The following is a 14,906-nucleotide window of genomic DNA, read 5'->3' as shown; positions in this document are numbered from 1 at the left end:
GAAGTCTCCAGGTATACAAATTACACCAAACCTAAGAAGTATCACTGTTAGTTGTGAAGGGAGATGTTTTATCACTCACATGGCTGCAGAAATTCAGCTCTCAGATGGAAAAGAAACATAATGGCAGAGGAAAATAATTTTTGCTTATAATAAAACAAGTTAAAATGAGCAAAAATTCATTTTAGAACTTGAGGTCCTTGTACAAGCCCTTCCAGATGCTACTTATGCAGCTGACAGATTTGTCTTCACATTATGAAATAACATTCCCATTTTCATTCTTGAGCACAGCTCCTTCAGCACAACTGCACAGGACTCCCAATGGTCAAGTTCTATCTATCTGAGTAAGTTTATGGTGCCCATTTCCATAGTATCTGATCACCACAGTCTTTAATGTATTATCCTCCCAACACCCCATATGAGCTAAAGAAGTACCATTTAGCCTCATTTAAAGATGGGGTATTGATGTACAGAGAGGCTAAGTGATGTACCAGAAGTCCACAGGAAGTCTATGGCAGAGAAGGGACCTGACTCCAGGTCTCCCAAGTCCTAGGCTAGTGCCCTAACCATTAGACCACCCTTTCTCTCTTAGATTTTAGATACTTCACTAATGGACACTCAGTTTCATTTTACATCAAAGTTCCCTGAACTCTCGTGGGGAAAAAGTTATTTTTTTCCAAACCTCTTGACTGCTGAAGATAGTTGGGGTATATATTCAATCAATCCAAGGCCTGGCCTCCCTGTTCATTGCGCTGCAAAAGTAAAATGCAGGTTCAAATCTATGTAGCTGTACCTCTAACTACCTGATTTGTGCTCACAGGTCTATTGTGAGTTCAAACGGCATCCCCAAAAGGGAAGCTGCCCTTCTGAAAATGCATTCCTTCCTGTCTAACTGGAGAGTTGGAGAACTTTAAATGTCTGCTTTGTGGTAAGAAAATGATGAGGTTTCCCTTACTAAGTTAGATCTGGAAAGACACAGAACAATGTGGACAGCCCAACAGAAGTTGCAGTTAAGAATCTCAGATTTGTACAACCACAGCTTATCCTTTGGAAGCCTGGATATCCTGAGGGACCTGATAAAATGATGCTGTTATATTCTTGTGACTGGGACATACAGTTTAATCTGAGATCCTATTGCTTTTGTTGGGTAAATAAATAACTTTTCCAGTTTCACATACATAGACTATGAAGAAATGAGCATCTAAACAGAACTACCCATATAATTTATTTCCCACAACTACTAATTAGTATATATACTTGGATGATAGCAGTTTACTTTGTGGGACATCAGAAACTAAATGATGTTAACAAATATAATCGCTGGCAAGTGAAGAATAAGCAACATTTTCCTGTCCTCATTAATGGACATCTTGAATTCAAGGACCCTTCCTGAAAAAATATAATACTAAAAAACAAACACAGTATAGAACTAAAAAGTATGTCTCTCTAGTCAAACTTCACAGCTTGGGTTTTTTAAGACTGCATCCAGGCCTTCGGAAAACATAACTGAAGTGATATTTTCCTACGATCTTTTAAATTCTCTTAAATTCTCTTTTTTAAAGACTCCTAACCAATCCTCTTGAACGACTTGAAGTAAATAATATTCTTCCTGATCCAGAAAAGGAATGATGGCATAACTAACGAGGGTTAGTAAAATTTTCTCTCACCCACAATGATGACTATTAAGGTATAGTTTGGGAAGAGAAAGAGGAATAAAAGTTGCATAATTGTTCTTTTTAATAAACAGAATTATTTCACATTTAAATGGTAGCTTAAAACAAAAAAAACTCCAGGTATTTTTAGTTATTTTTTTTAAGATTATTGCTCTGCACAGGATCTCAATAGGTATTGTCCAAAAGGGAGTGCACTGAGGGCATTTTAGTGTCTTCCAAGTATGTGTGTTCTGGCTCAAGTCACTTGGTAAGTTAGTTGTTATAAACCTTTTCATTTGCAAAGCTACCTGTGAGACAGTTCTAATTATTTATTTTGCTTAAATATTTTTTTAAAATGTGTTGGAATATTTTCATTTCTAAAGCAACGCAAATACTGATCCTTACAAATGCAACACTGAAGAAAGCTAATGAACCATGCAGGGACTAACAGGCTGAAAGCCTAAAACCATCTGACAGCTGTTCGATAGCCTATTTAAAGTGAGTCGGTGATCTCAGTGAGGTTCCTCATGCACAAACATTCACTTCAAAAATACACATCACCATTTGGCTTTTATTCTGAAAAATATCAGAATACATTATTAACTTCTTGGGACAGGGACCAGTCTTTTTCATAGTCTGTAGAACACATTCATGGCACTATGTACATTTATTAATAATAATTCATTCTCAGAGGTCATGGATTAAATAGGTATTTGATGCACTTTTGGGGATGACCACAAAGCTTTCTATTTTGCTTCTTAACAACTCTTGACAATCTTTCCATTTTACCTTAGAAGAATTATACGTTGTCACAACTTAAGTCTATTCAATAGTTTGTTCCTTACCACTTCCTTCAGCAATAGGCACGTGGAGCTAGATAAACTGACTTTTGACAATAATCACCTGCTTTCTAAATTGATCAGCTGCTACCACATTTACTATGGTTATTAGGAAAAACAACCAGCTATTGAATTCAATACTATGAAAATTGAAAACTGAAAAATAAGCTGTGAGAGTAAGCTTAATAGAACCATGTTACCAGAGTCCATTTCCCAGAAGTTTGTGGATTCTAGGGAAACCAAGCCCACAATTGAATCCACCCACTAGCTATCTCTCTCTCTCCAAACACCAATGACTACACTTATTCCCCTTCTCCTCTCAGCTTCTAGACTTTAAAACTTTATTAGTGTTTCATCATAGGTATAACAAGAACCTTCCTATTCTCATCACTTGCTTTTTAACCTGTTATTTTAAAACAGTTTTCATTCAGATTGAAATTACATCCTGTTTCTAGTATTTTTTAAAAAAAGTAAAATATGTTCTGTGCATGTAAACACTTCTGTGAGAGAGAGAGAGAGAGAGAATGAGAATTCTGGAAAAAATCCACTAAGCTGTGTTTTTCCACAACCTTTTAATGACATAAGCATCCAAATGTGGGATTTGAGTACCAAAGTTTGACAACGAGGCTCAGTAAGTTTTTAAATCACAAACCTGAGGTAATTTTTCTGGGATAGGTTCATTCTGGAGAGCTTGAAGAGCCTTCATCGCAGCATTGTGTCTAGCAGCTTGACGAGTCTTTCCTTCACCAAAAAACTCACTGTTACCAACAGTCAATTGGACATAAAAAATCTTAGGCACTGGGCAGTGATACCTATGAAGTAATAAAGAACAAGTTCATTCCTTGTTATGGGTTAAAACACGCAATACAATTTATGAAAATAGCATGTGATTTTTATTTACAGTACAGTAATAACTAAAATGGACAATACACGTTTTTGGTCACAGTAAAGGATATATGAGAAAATATATTATGCATTTCTCAGCCAGCCCACCAACAATCCTGTTTGCAATTCAAACAAGTATTATCTATAACTTTAACTAAATACTTAAATGGACCTGTGACAAGGTGTACTGTCCCATTAAGGCAGGTCACATGCCCCATACTGCCCTGTTTCCGGCTTCAGCCCAGAGAAATGCTGGGAGCAGTAGTAGTCTGGGCTGATGAGAGTTGGAGACTCCAGTGCAAGGTGTGGTGGGCTACATAAAAGTAGCTCCCTTCCTTCACAAAGGTAGAGATATGGAAGGAGCAGAATAATTGGGTGTATCCAATAGGGGCCCTGGAAGGTGCATGGGTAGCTGCAGGTATTGGAGAAGTTATAGAGAGAGCTGGAAGGCTGGAAAAGAAAACTTGGGAAGGGACCATTGACACTGAGTCTGCTTGGTACGGAGATCACAGAGAAAGTGAAGAAATCTAAGAAGTGAAGGAACAGGTCATAGGTAAGGAGGCATGAAGAGGTTGGGATTTGGACAGGGAACCTCTTTTTGGAGCTCAAGATCAGAGTTTCTTGCAGAGGGTGGGAAGAACCTCTACTCCATTACCGTAGTATCTGAGTGCTTCCCATGTACTAAAGCTAGAAATAATAAGCACTCTCTCTTTCTTCCTGTTCAGCCTGTAGGAGAATTAGCTTACTTGGTTCACAGTGTTTGTTTGTGGGTGTATATGGATGTGTTTGAGAAGATATTGCGGGAAAACGAAGATGAAGTAAATGAAATGTTCTAGTATGTATCGTATCCCAAACTTTCCCACTGTTGTACCTTTATTCACACTTCTATATTCAGAGCTGAGAAGGAAAAAGATTACTGTTGGTGTTCAGATAGTACAGAGATAAGTGCCAGTATAAGAACACAGATAGCTAAATGGAGGAATAGATCTGCAGGCTCTACAGGAATGAGGCTAGAGATAGGGAAAAGTTCTGTTGAGTCCAGTGATTCAGGACATTAGATGAAGAGAATTAAACAGCTCTTAGTCTTCTTCTAAAACTCTGAACATTCCTTTCATGAAAAGATTAACATATCAGAATTGATTTATGTGCTGAGTATACGACACCTTTAAATAGTTGACTGAGAAGGTGAAATAGTTTGGCCACAACACAGGCACATCACAACAAAGTGAATGTAATTCAAAACCAGGATGAACTACTTTCTTTTTTTCCCTTCTCTTATCTCTCTTAAAATACACAGTAACCTAATAGCCATGTGAGAATTATAGCCAACCCTTATTAAGATATGTTCTCCCTTTTTTTTTTAATCTCCGTCTATACTGACTTATCAAGATGATGATTCTATCTGTCTCAAGATTTTTGGATTTCTCTATGATAATTAAACAAAAGGTTGGTTGAAGTCTCTCTTTGAGGTAGTGGACTGCAAGTACAGATGTGTCTGAACCAACACCCAAATCTCAATCTTCCTGAGCTTTGTGGTTAGTTCTAATATATCTATAATGTGCAGAACCAAAACACTAGATCCAAATATGCCCAACATTTTACATCTCAGGCTCATCTCCAATTGTAGTACACTTTGGGGAATGCTAATTTATTTTTATTGTTGTCAGAAGGTGCCTGTTTTCTCCGATGCATGATTTACACTTTCACGTAGGTGTTGGGACCTATTAGGGTTTAGTACTGCTATTGTTCGTTTAATATTTTGTCTTATTTTTCCTCATGGATTGGAACTCCCTCACATACTAGCCCAACTAAACTTTTTGGGGGGGGGTGGGGAGGGGAACCAATGATATCCGTAATCAATTATTATTAAAATGATCATTCTATATTTTTAAAAAAGAAATGAGACAGGACAAGTAAAATCTTAGACACAAAAAATACTACAACTACCTGTTCGATATTACATGAACAATTTTCTGTTGTTCAATTTATTTTATTCAGTAGATAATATTGTTTTTAGGAAATATTTAAAAAAATAATGTAACCTAACATACTGCATCTTACCTATCCAAAGTGTGCATCTATGAGAATTGCCAATGACCAGTGGAAAAAATAAGGCAATACCCCACAAACCTCCCTCACAGTTGGTATAGTGTTTCTGGCAGTGGATCTGCCCATGTGATTGGTTTAATGGTGTTTGAATGATGTACAGTTCAACATAAGGGGAACATGCAATTCAGAGCAGTAGTTTCCTGACTCCTCACCCCACTGCTGGGCAATACCCTTTGTCTCCCACACTTCCCTTCAAACAAGGAGTTAAGTGTGGCAGAAAAACATACCACACAGCTGCCTTACAGATCACATACTCTTCCATGACCCCTTTTATGCACAATTAAAATGATTTCACTCCCCTACATGCCACACAACAGTGGGGCGCATATGATCCTTAGTTCGCTTTGTAGACTCAGGTCCCACAAAATGCCCTTTAAAAACAAAATGGTGTGTTTAGGGAGCTATTTATGAGATAATGGAGAAAATTGATATTCAGCCTGGGGCTCTAGAGCCTCGTGCAGCTCTTTAGCATTGGCAAAGTGATTAATTTTTACATGGTTTTGATTAATATCCTCTTACTCTGCTTGGTCTCAAGCAGAATGAGCAGAGCACTGATAACATGAACACTGCCAGAAACATGTCAAGCAGCACATGAAACCCTAAAGAACTGGATTAAAGCTGCCAGGCCTCTACACAGCCTAGAAAAGGGTGAGTAGAGAGAGAGGAGAAACACTCCAAATTTCCAGCAAGCAGGCAAGATGGGGGAAGAGAGAAAGACAGGGGAGGAGGACAAATTGTGTCAGAGTCACCAAGAGTCTTAAAATAATCATGACACAACAGCCTTAAGGTGCACTGTGATGTTTATATTGTCTTTAACATGTGATGGTGCTGCATTACAAACAGAATCACAAAGCCAATGGCACAAAGTAACATTAAGAAGTTGTGCCGAAAGATGTTGTGGCTCTCCACTCTGTTCACAAAGGAGAAAGATTCCCCTGCACTTCAAGTCTGAATAATCTTGTTATGAAGGACAGAAAAACATCAACTGCCAGTACAATGATTTGGGGTTTTTTGCATCACCACAACGATAACTAACAGGTGTATTGACAGGTCTTCTGCAGTTTCCACGGTATGCATCCGATGAAGTGAGCTGTAGCTCACGAAAGCTCATGCTCAAATAAATTGGTTAGTCTCTAAGGTGCCACAAGTACTCCTTTTCTTTTAACAGGTGTATATTTTCTGTTCTCAAGCTGTGCTCCATGGAGTACTCCCAGGCACTCCATGGATCTGCTTCTGTCACAGTGGTGAAGCAGTCAGTCTTCAGACAAAAAGAAAAGGAGGACTTATGGCACCTTAGAAACTAACAAATTTATTTGAGCATAAGCTTTCGTGAGCTACAGCTCACTTCATCGGATGCATTCAGTGGAAAATACAGTGGGGAGATTTATATACACAGAGAACATGAAACAATGGGTGTTACCATACACACTGTAAGGAGAGTGATCACTTAAGGTGAGCTATTACCAGCAGGAGAACGGAGGGGAAAAAAACTTTTGTAGTGATAATCAAGGTGGGCCATTACCTTCAGCCCCCAACTAAAACCTCTCCAACGCATCATCAAGGATCTACAACCTATCCTGAAGGACGACCCATCACTCTCACAGATCTTGGGAAACAGGCCAGTCCTTGCTTACAGACAGCCCCCCAAACTGAAGCAGATACTCACCAGCAACCACACACCACACAACAGAACCACTAACCCAGGAACCTATCCTTGCAACAAAACCCGTTGCCAACTGTGCCCACATATCTATTCAGGGGACACCATCATAGGGCCTAATCCCATCAGCCACACCATCAGAGGCTCGTTCACCTGCACATCTACCAATGTGCCAGCAATGCCACTCTGCCATGTACATTGGTCAAACTGGACAGTCTCTACGTAAAAGAATAAATGGACACAAATCTGATGTCAAGAATTAGAACATTCAAAAACCAGTTGGAGAACACTTCAATCTGTTTGGTCACTTGAATACAGACCTAAAAGTGGCAATTCTTCAACAAAAAAACTTCAAAAACAGACTCCAATGAGAGACTGCTGAATTGGAATTAATTTGCAAACTGGATACAATTAATTTAGGCTTGAATACAGTGGATTGGTCATTACACAAAGTAAAACTATTTCCCCATGTTTATTCCCCGCTCTCCCCCCACTGTTCCTCAGACATTCTTGTCAACTGCTGGAAATGGCCCACCTTGATTATCACTACAAAAGGTTTCTCTCCCCCCCACCCCCGCTCTCCTGCTGGTAATAGCTCACCTTAAGTGATCACTCTCCTTACAGTGTGTATGGTAACACCCATTGTTTCATGTTCACTATGTATATAAATCTCCCCACTGTATTTTCCATTGAAAGCATCCGATGAAGTGAACTGTAGCTCACGAAAGCTTATGCTCAAATAAATTGGTTAGTCTCTAAGGTGCCACAAGTACTCCTTTTCTTTTTCTGAATACAGACTAACATGGCTGCTACTCTGAAACCAGTCTTCAGACAGTAACACTTCCTATTAGATTTCAAAAGACAAGGTGGGTGAGATAATATCTTCTGTTGGCAAGAGAGAGATCTTCTTCAGGTCTAGGAAATGTACTCAGAGTTTCAGCTAAATACAAGGTGGAACAGATTGTTTAGCATAAGTAGTTAACACATAGTTCAAGGGACCATTCAAGATGAATTGGCCTGTCAACACCTCTCCAGTCACAGGAGGGTGGGAAGGGTAGTCACTATGCTCTCAAATGAATTCATACAGAAAAATGATAAAAGACAAAAAACCCATATCACCTGTGGGTGACCACTTTTCACAATGCGACTGCTCTATACCTGGCCTCTCAGACCTCATCCTCAAAGGAAACCTGCACAACACTTTCAAAAGATGAGCCAGGGAGCTATGGGCAGCAAGTAGCATAGGCAGGGGAAGGTGGTACCTCCCCAAACAGCCTGGCGTGGCCCCACCCATGCTCCACCTTCAAGCCCCCTCCTGCCTGCTTCTAGTTCCCTTCTCGCTCTTCTGTGGCTGAGAGGCAGGCAGGCTGGGGCTGGTGTGCATAAGGCCCGGGGCTGAGACCGCCTCGCCACCCCTCCGCTGGGACCACACCACCTGCCCGGTGCGTTAGGGCTGGGGGCGCACCGGGGGTCCGGCAGCTGTGGGGGAGGAGAGATGTGCTCTGATCTCCAGCGGGGGAGGGAGCATGGAAAGGGAGGGGCAGGGCCTCAGCCAGAGTGGGAGGGGCCAGAGGCTAACCTCCCGCAACGACGCGTTCACCTGCCGCCCATGCTGTGGGCTTAAATTCAGAACTTTTCTGGATACTAAAAATCATTGCCTGAATAGACACACTGGATTCATGGCTTATTACAACAATCTATAATCCACTTAATTCCCAACTCCCCTCTTTTTTGTTTTCCCCCTTATGACTGGACAGGTGTTATGCTAAACAATTTGTTCTACTTTGTATTTAGCTGGGACATTCTGGGTATGTCTACTCAACAATTAAACACCTGTGGCTAGGCCATGTCAGCTGACTCAGGCTGGCTCATATGTCCAAAGTGGGAGGTTCCCAGGGCTCAGGCTGGAGCCCGAGCCCGAGCCCAACCCCAACCGTCTACAGCACAATTTTACAGTCCCGTAGCCCAAGCACCACAAGTCTGAGTCAGCTGATATGAGCCAGCCACAGGTGTTTAATTGCTGTGTAGACATACTCTCTGAGTACATTTCCCAGACCTGCAGAAGAGCTCTGTATAAGCTTGAAAACTGGTCTCTCTCACCAACAGAAGCTGGTCCAGTAAAAGATATTACCTCACCCACCTTGTCTCTCTAAAACCAGGAGACTAAAACTATACATCTCTACAGCAACACTACATATTAGACTTCAAATCCAGATTTTTGGGGTTTCTGGAGGCTTTTTCAACTAGCTAAACTTAAAAGAATAAGCACCTATCTGTGTTCTGCATGGCTGCTTCCTATTCCCTTAGTCAAGTTTTTCTTCCGTGAAAATTCATCCCTAATCAGATTTCCAAACACAAAGTGTATGACACAGAACCAAATTACAAAGTGACCCGCAGAGAACATCAGCGGCTTCTGATAACACTGGGAGATTCAGCACTGAAAACAAGTTCTATATGCACTGAGAAGACATAAATATGATAGAAACAGAATGAAAGCACTTCACCAACCAGCCACATATTAAATCAAGTTATTTTCATCTTTGTCTCCTTGATGCTATCCTAATATTACCTTTATGAATAATTAAGAACCAAAAGGAGTGTGCTTATGATACAAGGAAATGAGAGGTTCGGTATCCGTGAGACAATCTCTAGTTTAAGTGGACTGCAACCTAAAAACATTTGACTACTACTGTTCTAATAGATTTGGTAAGTCCTACCAGCCCATCAGGGCACGAAACTGCAGATAACATACTGAAAAGCAGATTTTCTTTATTCTCTGTAAGTTTAATAGAATCAGAAAGGCCCTCCCCAGAAGAGAAGGCTACTTTGTAGCTGACTCCACTGGTATCACTTAAGAATGGACAACCTGATATTGGAAATTTGCTCCTTAGCTGTGACCCCGTATGCCAAGTTTCAGCAATGAACAAATGTTTACAGCTAGTTATAAACCCTGAAAATAGGGGTTCATAATAGAAATGCTGACAGACTCTTAACTAAGTTGGTGTGAGCGGGCGCCAGCATAACTAAATAAATCACCAAGGTCTGTTGACAATTACAAAAAACTCATTTTGGTTTGCCACAGAGACAAACAAAATTTCTGTTCATTATAATTTTACTGGAATATGATGTCATAACATATAAGCATACTGAAACAATCTGGTGCTCTTCTGGCCAAAATATTAATTGCATACTGAAGAGCCCTTGGGGCCTCTTCCTTTTTGGCCATCAAATCCACATACACAAAAACAAATAAAGTATTAGTATATGTTGATATTACAGCATAATACATTTTGCATTTCCTGTATTTTTGTAAAAAGAAAAGGAGTACTTGTGGCACCTTAGAGACTAACCAATTTATTTGAGCATAAGCTTTCGTGAGCTACAGCTCACTTCATCGGATGCATACTGTGGAAACTGCAGAAGACATTATATACACAGAGACCATGAAACAATACCTCCTCCCACCCCACTCTCCTGCTGGTAATAGCTTATCTAAAATGATCACTCTCCTTACAATGTGTATGATAATCAAGTTGGGCCATTTCCAGCACAAATCCAGGTTCTCACCCCCCCCCCACCACACACACACACACAAACTCACTCTCCTGCTGGTAATAGCCCATCCAAAGTGACCACTCTCTTTACAATGTGTATGATAATCAAGGTGGGCCATTTGTGCTGGAAACGGCCCACCTTGATTATCATACACATTGTAAAGAGAGTGGTCACTTTGGATGGGCTATTACCAGCAGGAGAGTGAGTTTGTGTGTGGGGGTGGGGGGGCAGAGGGTGAGAAAACCTGGATTTGTGCTGGAAATGGCCCAACTTGATTATCATACACATTGTAAGGAGAGTGATCATTTTAGATAAGCTATTACCAGCAGGAGAGTGGGGTGGGAGGAGGTATTGTTTCATGGTCTCTGTGTATATAATGTCTTCTGCAGTTTCCACAGTATGCATCCGATGAAGTGAGCTGTAGCTCACGGAAGCTTATGCTCAAATAAATTGGTTAGTCTCTAAGGTACCACAAGTACTCCTTTTCTTTTTGCGAATATAGACCAACATGGCTGTTACTCTGAAACCTGTATTTTTGTGGATTTCCAATGGCATAAATGTTTCAGAAATGCTAAATTTCTTCACATTATCATTGTAAAAAATAAGTGCAATCTGAAGCTCAATGAGATTGGGAAGTCTGCTTAGATTTATTCCCCATTTGACTAAGCAGTGATCCCTGCAATATTTCTTCCAGACACTTTTCCAACTCCTTTTAAAAACTACTTATGCTATGTCTTCTTCTTGCTTCCCTTAATCATTCATCCTATTGTAATTCTGTGTAAACAACTTCTGCCAACACAGTCCAACTCTTCCTTAGGTTCCTTGTTCTTGTATTTCACATCCTTATTCTAGCATCTCTCCTCTCTATACCTATCAAAAATATATATGGCTCAATTATGTTCTCTCAATCTTAATGGCTAATATGTTCTCTTCCTCCTACGTAAAGAGAAAGAAATAAGCCCTATTACCACTCAGCTCCAGAAGAGCAGGGGTAAGTGGTATACTCTTCCCCACTCTATATGTCTAGATATAGAAACAAAGGATAGTGGCCAGCAGGTAGGGCCACTTAAGCATGTGGAAATCCAGAAACTTATAGGAAATCAATTCTGCAGATCGGAGTTGCCCATTGCTAGGGCCTTTCCCTCCAGGCTTCTCTCTAGCCTCTCCTTCCCTGTGTCCACATAGCCAAGCTGGTAGCCATTCTGACATTTGCTGCCCAGCCTACGGTTACATTCTGTAACACTTACAAATGCGAGAATAGAGTGTCACAGAGCATTCAGGGGAGTTAGAGCCACATTAACTGAACAGAATTTTCTCCCCATAACATTTGAAGTTCCTCTGGGGAGCAAGTTGCTTAGTGCAGCTGTTCTGTGGCCATGCCCCATTTTTCTAAGCAACCCGTTAGCCACATGGATCTCTTGCAGATGTGAGCAAAGAAGGATAGCATCCAGTGTAACCACATTCCTCTCTTCACAGCCCTCCTTATGGTTATTTCCACAGGTTTACTCCCACACATGGGAGCAAAGGGGCCCTCTTTTCCAAATACAGACCTATTCTGTTTAACTTCATTAGAGAATTAAAATCCACTAACTCTGGCATCAATCTGGTTGTCCTCTTCTGGGTGATCTCTCTATTTCTACAATATCATTTTTACAGTAAAGCGAGGAAGACACTGCACTATATTTCACATATAGCCTTGCTCATCCATTACTGAGTGGAAAGGTAATTCCCTGTAATTCACATTCAATAGTTTTATTTATATGGCACAGAACTGTTTTCTCTTTTCCTAATGTTGATTTCCCCTACACAACATACACAGAATTACAGAACTATATGAATCATCTCTACTCATCCCAGATTACGCTCCCCTTTCAAGGCCAGACTGAAAATTAAAACTTTAAGAATTTATAATCACCAGTATATTATCAATTCTGGTTTTTTTTTTCCTAGTTCTTCTACCATAACCAGCCTGTGAAATCTGTATTTTGATCTGCTCCTGGGAAATCCACAACGGAATACCTATGCCAAAAATTAAAAACCATAATTGTGATGCTAAAGTATGTGAACATATAGAGATTTAAAATTACCTTAATTGAGCTTTCAAAATAGGTAGAAAACACAACACAAGACCCTTCAAATTTTCAGAAGCTTGGAAAAAATCTCATCACCTGAGTATGCAGAAATTATTAAGGAAACACTAAGTATTTTTATAATCAAAGTCTGCACAGAATATGCATTTCAAAAACTGCCCTCAAATATTTGTTACCCACAGTGTAAGTACCCACTTGACCTGACTCTGTCTCAGGTTTTCAAAAACTGGCTTCTGGTTTTCCAGTCACAAATCTGCACCTTCAAAACTCTGCACCCATATTCCTATGTTTGCAGTGAACTGGAGATCAAATATTAGCTTTTAGGCATCTAACTAATTCCATCATTTGCACTCACAAATCTGGGAGACAATTAATAAGGGCAAATCAGGTAATTTGACATCTATCTACCAATAGTTGGTGTCTGCTGTTAACTGTGTGCACAAAACTGTTGGCACAGGCCAGAACCCCAGCTGGTGTATCCAGGTGTAATTCCACTTACTGCAGTAGAGCTAAACTGATTTACAGCAACTGAGGATCTGGCTGATATTTTTGATGGGCACAATCTGCACTTGCCAAAAGGAAAAAAGCTGAAAGTTTATGTCCCTTAACTATGAATTGTGTTAAAAGCAAACCAAACAATTTTCTGAAAATTAGATAACTATTTAATTGCTATACCAAAATAAAATGAATATATAAAAACTAGAGAATTATTATTTAATTTATATCACACTTTTCCAATGAGGAAAAGCTAGGGAATACACAAATGAGGCATTATTTAGAGTGGAATCTTTCAAGTGATGTTGGGTAACAAGTAGACAACAATATTATCATGCACACATAACAAATTGCGTGATACGCATACAGGACTGAAATGGAATTTTAATACCGCATATTGCCATTCACCATTTCTCTGATAGCAAAGATAAAATATTACATAATCAATGAGCAAAGGCCAACTGGCTCAGAGCTGTCACCAGGACCAACAGAAAATCATGGACAGTAAGAGCTGAATACTTTAAAAACTACAGATTACGTTAACGGGTAATACAATGTTCATGTTGTGCCAATTTCCTTGCACTGGCTATTCACTGTTCATTTTTCATTTCATTCAGCTCCAGAAGCTGATTCAGCATATTCAGAAACTGAATGCATGCCTAACTCAGAAACTGCACTTTTCAAAGTGGCAGTAATGGCTCCATGCCAGCCTGGATACTATTTAAAAAAACCACAGAAAAATAGAGCAAGTAGGAGGGGATGGAGGAGATGAAAAAGGAACGAGATGAAGTAAAAAGGAAGGGAACAAGGGAAAACGAATTATGAAAGAGAGCTTCTGATGCACTGATGAAAGAGTGGCATATAAGCTGAATACTTAAAACAAAATATAGGCATTCCCTATTTAAAAGTTACCAATCCTCCCACCCCACCCCACATTCTCCTCATCTAACCTTGGTTTTATTCTAATAGTTGATTGGGAATCTTCCTGTTTTATGTCCCACTACTTTCCTGTCACTTTTGAGTTTCCTTCAAACTTGTTACATATTTTTCTCCTTACTTTCTCTTTTATGCTTGTCTCACTGCAAGCTTCAGTTGCTTTTTCTGAAAAGGCCCCACCTGCACTAAAATTATAACCGAGGCAGGGGAACACAGACAACAGAATTGTCCCTTCAACAGTTACAAACAGTTAAAAGTTGTAAGTGTGTCCCCATAAGAAGGCTAATACCTTGGACACTCCCAGGCAGGAATCCCCACTACCCACATCACAGATACTAAGGATAGCTGCTCAGTCTCTCCAGCCATGCAGAGAAAACACCCAATAGCTAGGGCAGGAGGCAACACATCTTTACAGTCCCTACACCCAAAACTATTTAGGAACTGCTACTCCCCATAGGGAAGGATACTTGTGCTGAGAGAAGTGGTATGTGTCCAGATGTGTTGAGAGGAAGCTAGAAGAGTTGCTGAGGTCATTTTGTGAAGTACGAAGGAGGAGGAGGATGCACTGTATGATGGAGAGTTGTGAGCAAGAAGCAGTTTGACTAGAAAGGGGAATTTAGCAGATTAAGGGTCAAATTCTCAACTGCATGCAGCTCGCTTAACACAGCTGAGGTGAGAGGCAAAAGTG

General features: G+C 40.1%; 1 protein-coding gene across 10 annotated transcripts in view; it reads right to left on the bottom strand.

Annotated features, from left to right (window-relative positions):
• STAU2 (staufen double-stranded RNA binding protein 2) overlaps positions 1 to 14,906 on the bottom strand; it is a 225,177-nt gene that overhangs the window by 163,463 nt on the left and 46,808 nt on the right. For all 10 annotated transcript variants that reach the window (XM_084621497.1, XM_084621499.1, XM_084621494.1 and 7 more), the window contains one exon: positions 3,141 to 3,300. In XM_084621497.1, coding sequence (XP_084477623.1) covers positions 3,141 to 3,300 — 160 coding nt within the window. The remainder of the gene's footprint in view (positions 1 to 3,140; positions 3,301 to 14,906) is intronic.

This window comes from Lepidochelys olivacea, assembly GCF_965140295.1.
Source record: "Lepidochelys olivacea isolate rLepOli2 genome assembly, chromosome: 2".
NCBI lineage: Eukaryota > Metazoa > Chordata > Testudines > Cheloniidae > Lepidochelys > Lepidochelys olivacea.
This window is presented reverse-complemented; position numbering and strand designations above follow the sequence as displayed.